Raw genomic sequence first — 6,749 nt, 5'->3', positions numbered from 1 at the left:
TTCTTTTCGCTTGTCCGCAACTAATGTAATGCTCATCACTTGAGAAGCCAATATGATTTGAAAGGGAACTTATGAATAAACATGGCCAGAGGCGAATCGAATAACGCTCAATTACGCTTGGTATAACGGAAACATTTTCACGCCTCTTTGAGCATCAAGATTTTTGTGGTTAAGTTTACAGCTAAAGATTTAGTTTGCATGGACAAATTCAAAGCCTTGCGTTGAGCTCCAAACAATGCGAAGGGCTTTTGGAGGCAGGATAATTGGGAAATGTTGTGTGAAATGCTGAGAGACTTGGACGAGCATAAGCTCAAACAGAAACCGCACATAACAATTGGATCCAAAGTCGATGATCTGCGTTTTACGTGTCTGATATCAAAGGAATGTCTTCCGAATTCCGGGATTCGGCCCATTAAAAGCAGATCTTTTGCAGTAAACGTGATCGGAAGGACGGCAAGATCGGATATGCGTAGGTTAGTGTGATTTATTTTCTGCGACAATGCCACATGAATATTATGAGGTGTTATAAATAGTAATAAATAATGCAACGATGGGTAACAATTCCTGCTTAAACACGTTTGTTGGTGTAAGAAGGCTGGCTACTGTAGGGGTTTTGAGCAGGGGCAGAGGGACCGGAGTAGCTGTTGCTGTTGGATTGGCTCTCCGACACGGGCTTGTAGTACACGGGACCAGGGGTGGGAGCGGGACCAGGTTGAGCATAGGAGTCCTCGGCGGGTTGAGCATAGGTGTCCTCAGCAGGCTGAGCGTAGGAGTCCTCGGCGGGCTGAGCGTAGGAATCCTCAGCGGGTTGAGCGTAGGAATCCTCAGCGGGTTGAGCATAGGAGGAAGGGGCAGAAGGAGCGGGTTGGCTGTAGGAATCACCAGTGGGTTGGGCATAGGAGGTTGGGGCAGGAGCGATAGGTTGGTTGTAGGTACTAGGAGGGGGATTGGGGTTGCCGTAGGTGGTGGGAGGAGGGGTAGGATTGCCGTAGGAAGGAGGAGCGGGTTGAGCGTAACCAACTTGAGAGGAGGCTGCGGGTCGAGAATAGTCCCCCACCGGAGGACTCTTGGGAGGAGTATCACCATAGGTCTCATCAGGTTCAACCTCACCATAGGGGTCAATGCACCACTTGGTCTTGAGGGGCTTCTTCTCGGACTTGGGAGGGGTGAACTTCAGGTTGCAGATCTCTTGGGGAATGACGGTGCACTCATGCTCAGGCTTGAGCCGGGGCACCAACTTGGTCACATATCGGCAAGTCTTCTGGGGATTCAAGTCGCAGACCTCCTCGGGCACATCAATCAGAACATCAATTTCCTTATCGTGACATTCAGGAGCGCCTTGTTCCATACGGCAACCCTGGCCGCACAACTTCTTGGGGAGCTTCTCGCACTGGGTATCTCCAACAAACTTGCCAGGGGTCTTCTCAATGTATCGGGTGGTGCAAGAGGACTCATAGAAGGTACGGCACTCTTCCTCACCACCACCGCCACCGCCACCGTTGTTACCACCACGGCGTCCGCCGCCATAGGTGGGCTGGCCATAAGCGGGCTGATCTTCATCACAGACTTTCTTCAAAGGGGTCAGGCACTTCTTAACGGTTTCCCGATTGGCCACTTGACGAAAGGTGATCTGACACTTCTTCTCGAAGTTCTCCTCGCACACCTCCTCTTGAGCGGGTTCGAATTGCGTAACATAGGTGTAGTGGCATTTCTCCACATTCTTGTGGGTGCACTCCAGAAGGGGTTCCTTGGACAGACTCGTGACGAAAGAGTCTTTCATAACACAGCACATGCCATCGGGTTGTTGCTCACAATTGCTGAAGTCAACGCCTCCGGGCACTTTGCTCAAGCCTCCATTGCCACCGCCTCGTCCACCACCACCGCCACCACGTCCACCGCCACCATATCTGGACTGGTCGGCAAATACAGCCGCTGTAGTCAGTCCAAAGACCACCAAAACCTGAAAAAGGTAACACAATGCGTCTGAGATTTTTCAAATCCATTTTCATCCCTCCCCGTTGAGTAAGGGCAGCTTAAGTTGAGCGGATGTCCTTCTTTTTAGATGCAACTTCCTGAATTGGAGTGCATTCTGTTGCAGGGAACTGATGATGGAGGTGACTAATGAAGCGATTTGAATATCCGTCAATAACGAGCATTCCAAATCTCCAACCTCCGAGCTGTTTTTGAGACGTGAGCATCAGAGCCACTCCGTTTGCAACTCGTTGCACGTCTCCTTTCTTGAAAGGTGAATGAATGCTCGCATTATTTCAGATTCGCATCATTGGCTCGTCATCATGCTCTATTATGAACAACGAGGAATGCGACTTCGAGACGAACTCCGAGGCTGGGAATTCTGAGTGATTCTCATTAAGATTTGCTTTAAGGAAGTCGAAAAAACACCTGGGATCATAATTTGCCCCCAAAACTCATCAAGGCCTTGAATCTTTTTACGCTTTATAGTCCAAATTCTTTTTAATCATGCTCTGCCCATATGACTATGAGTAGCTTCTGTTCGGTCTGCACTGCAAACGTCAAAATCAAAGGCATGTCTTTTCTCCTGCAATGTTTTTTTTTGACTTGGCACAAGCTCTGCGTGAGCATGATTTGCAATAAGGATGTAATCGAAATTGGTATCGAGAGCGTGAAACAAACCTTTTGTCAAGGGTTCATTCCCAATTAGCCCTGCTGACTCGCAGGCGATGCGTGTTAACATCATTCGCAAATTGAGCTCAAAGAAAAGGATGTTGTGATTGAGCGACACGTCTTGTGGAGTTTTTGTACTTTACACCGACCGTGCCAACAACTGCTACCTGCCTCTTCTTCCGAATGGGATCCTGATCCTCGAAATAATAATGAAACATGAGTAATCTCATGCAAATTGCATATCATGTGTGCTCAAAAATCCGCCCCAATTCGAACACGATCTACTATGTAGTAGTTCGTTCAACCCTCAGGGCTCACTTGTCTTGTCAGCCAAGTTACGGCAACCTTCTTGGAATAAACGTTCCGCCGGAAGATGTTACGTTTTTTTCGATAGCAAAACCCGTCTAGCCTTCACCGCTTGATTTGGAAGAAATGTAATTCAAAGAGATGGGTTTTCCTGGTTCTCTGTCGCTTGTTTCCAGTGGACTATAAATTTTCTGAGGATCTCCCCATGAGGTACGACCAAATTCGATTCCATCACATCACGAGATATATAGGAGGCTCTTTTGCTTGGAATATTCTTCCAGAATGTTTAGTTATGTACAGCAACGATGAAAAACAACTTTGGAAATACTATTCCTTAATTACTTCATGACGGACGCTTATCTGAAAGAATGACAAATGATGTGTTGTGAATGCTCGGTAGTCGATTCAAAACATTCAAATGGTCATTTGAATTGACTGACTGACAAGAGGGGAGAAAAAAAGGCTCAGATTCATTAAATTGACACAGTCGGAAGCGGCTAACTTGGAAGCAAATTCAAGTCACGTCTCATTTGGTCAAAAGCAGAAAAACAGTTTGATTGGCAAATCGTAAATAGATTGCTTGGCAGTGATGCTTCAGTTACGCGAATTGGCAACGCCATTGACCATCAAGAGGACAAGAGGACCCGGAGAACGTGTTTGAACCACGGAAGAAAAGAGCCAATCCGTGGAACGAAAGCCAACGAACAGCCTTGGTCCCAATCTCGCTCGCTGTATGAGACCTCGTTGGGAATTGGATGGAAATAATGTACAGAAATCGAGCATATCATCATCGGGCCCGACTTGAATGCGATTTCGAAATGATGATCAAGCACTTGCGAAGCGAATGAAGCCACTGGAATGGATCTCGTGATCGGAGAAACACGGAAGCGACATTCATGTGAGTGAATGAGTCAGTGACGCCAGCATGGAGGTGGTTGGACTGTAATAATTGGAAGACAGAACACATCTCTTTTTGCTTCTCCTTCCTTTCCAAGATTGATTCCACTTGTCGTGAGCCTCATCGTGGCACCTCCTAACTTCTAATTGTAACGTGGAGAGAGTAATTAAGCTCAGCGAAGGTCATTCCAAGCTCTCAGAAAGATATCCGCAACGAGGAAGCAGGACCGAGATTGAGACCTTTATTCACGAGTCTGGATCGGATTCTCGCCATCCTTGGGAATCACACACATATTTTCTGTCACAAAAGAAACTCTTCAAGCCCCCTAATCTTCCATGAAAAATGGATCTACCATGCGTCGACCAAAGTCATACTGGCACCGTATAGGTTTGTATGCAGTGTAGGCGTGCTAAGACAGTGGTCGGCAGAGAACACTCAAGTTTTGAAATGGACAATGCTCAACTAGTACTGTAGAGTACAGTTCCAGATAACGCTTTTTTGACCACAGAACAAGGCATTAACTTGTGGGGGGGCCAACAATTGAGAATTGATGCACAGATGTTACTAGGGGGTAGGGGCACAGCCCACGACCAATTGGATTGTTTGGTATCAAAAGCTCGTCTAATGATTCTTTATTTGACGGAAAGTCATGCCGCTCTCAAAAAAGGTATCTTCATGTTGTGTTATTGAATTCCTAAAAGATGCCACTGATAACGTTGGTGCTTCAGCAGTGATCAAATCCGAGAACTTAAGGCCCATCAGATGTACCTTCTCAATGACTAATCTCCGTTTGTTGGTGCCACAAAAAGATGCCATCACTTTACTTTTGAGATTTCTTCGCTTAACTTTATAAATATGTGGTTGTTCTTTTTTGGGGGGGGAGGGTGCCCGTCGGAAATGGAAATGAGCAAACGGGTTGGAGGAAACGGAAATGGCATGCCAAGATGCGAATGACTTCCATAAGCTCAAACCGATAATTGGAAATCAACGGAGATGGCCTCCACATGAGCGGATTGCTCATAAAATGCAAAATGTGCGGTCTCATCATATCCTTGTCTGTTTGTTTTTGTTACAAAAACCAAATCGGATGTTCACGCTCTGACTTGATCCCTTTGCTTAATGTGCAGTGAGGAGGAGATAGAGTACTGCGCAAGCAGTATTAATGTATTATACTCCACTTGAAACAGAAAAAAGAGAGACAGAGGATGGTACTCAGTGCTTAAGCGGAAGCTAAGAGGTTTTTTTTTGGAAGCGCAAGCGAAACGACATTGGGATATGTGTTATCGTGTCATCATTTAGGATTTGACGGTAATGATCACTTTCAACTTTGCTCAGGCTTGGCGGCCAGTCAAATGTGAGATGGTTGTTTGGAACAAGTTAATCTCCAAACACGACAAAGGGTTGACTGTCCATGAAACTAACCAAAACAGCGACGTCATCGTGGGCAAATATTGTGCAAAATGAGAGCAGTTCCGGAGGCAATAAATCACCATGACACCTTCACTTGTCTCCATCAAAAGACATGATGAAAATTGTGACGTGACTGACGTTCTTCCAAATTGACGGCAGAATTGTACGGTAGAATCTTTGACACCATTTGGAATTCTTAAGATCAAAATGGGACAAGGGTCAAAAAGGTCAAAAGGCTAATTTTGGAGTGTCAAGACTCCGAAACCCAAAAGGCCAGAAAAGGCCGTTTGGTTACTTGAACGATCTGCTGAGACTCTGTTGGCTAATCTTCCCAAAAGGCCGTCAAAGGCCGGCTTGAAGACATACCGAATGGTAGAGAAGCTCTTACCTTGGACAGAATCATAGTTTCTTGTGTTCTATTGCTCCCACTTCAGGATGAATTGACACTGGTCACTTTCAATCTGTTGTCCCGAGTATTTATATGAAAAAAATCCCTGTGGTACGCCATCCGATGGGACAGCCACCAAGACACCGCACTCGAGATTCAAGTCAAGCAACACCAACAACGGCAACAAACGGCGTCAGAGACTTGCGTCAATCTGGAAATTGACGGACTCTACGAAATAGGACGTTGCCCCACAAACCGAAGTACGCGAGGTTCACACCTGCACCATCTATGCAATGCTGCAGTTGAACGATGTCATAGCTTGCAGGGCGACACTCGGCAGAACCCCGAGAGATCGTCGAACTTGGGGCCGTGTGAAGAAAAGACCCTCCAACGGTAGCGTGATGAGTCTGAGACCGGTTGTGCGTCGGCTCCTCAGGAACTCAAGAAAGGAAGATGAGCTCGTCTTCCAGAATAAAGGTACAACGGCAAAATGGGGAAGGGGCTTCTTTGACGCCAGGATTGACCGATAAGATCACGGTACACGTAGAAACCCACCTGCTAGAGCCTCGAGCCTAATGCTTGATGCGGAGGGAGCATCAAGTCATCTAATTTGTGTCAGGTCGTTCGTCGCGGTCAACTCAAAATAGTTTACTTTCAATCGCCGCTCTCCGCGTGTGAAGTGCATGAAGTGGAGACGAGGATGGCATGACCGTTCGTCAGGATAAATGGGGAGGCTTGCATGCATATCAAAAATAATAAATGACGGGAATATCTCGTGACGGTTTTGACGTGATTGACTACTATGTAATTCTTTTTTTGGGGGGGTGGGAGGACTCGTATTTTATTTTAGCCTTAAATAGAGTGTTGCAATAGTCTTGGAGTTGAGAGTTTCCTAATCCGATGAGAGCTTAGGGCTTAATTTTATGGGATATTCCGATTCAAGTTTCTCGTTTGACCTTTAGTTTGCTGCAACCATTATGTTCATTTTCATTTTTGTAGGAACATAATTCTGGCTGGAATTTGGACCTTACGAACTAATTTGGCATTAGCAGAGAAAACTCTCTTCAAATTTGCAAAAGGATCCTTCAGTTTAACAAGGTTATT

The 6,749-nt window shown here is 46.0% G+C and overlaps 1 protein-coding gene across 1 annotated transcript; it reads right to left on the bottom strand.

Moving 5' to 3' along the window:
- Positions 1-472: 472 nt before the first annotated feature.
- Positions 473-5,699, bottom strand: LOC131879877 (paternally-expressed gene 3 protein-like). The gene is made up of 2 exons (XM_059226347.1): positions 5,646-5,699; positions 473-1,960 (listed from the first exon to the last, which is right to left on the bottom strand). The coding sequence occupies exons 1-2, from the start codon at positions 5,658-5,660 to the stop codon at positions 569-571; spliced, it is 1,407 nt and encodes a 468-aa protein (XP_059082330.1). The 5' UTR covers positions 5,661-5,699; the 3' UTR covers positions 473-568.
- Positions 5,700-6,749: the final 1,050 nt, after the last annotated feature.

Source organism: Tigriopus californicus, chromosome 1 (genome assembly GCF_007210705.1).
Source record: "Tigriopus californicus strain San Diego chromosome 1, Tcal_SD_v2.1, whole genome shotgun sequence".
Lineage (NCBI taxonomy): Eukaryota > Metazoa > Arthropoda > Copepoda > Harpacticoida > Harpacticidae > Tigriopus > Tigriopus californicus.
The sequence above is the reverse complement of the archived record's forward strand: the minus strand, read 5'-3'. Positions and strand labels throughout refer to the sequence as shown.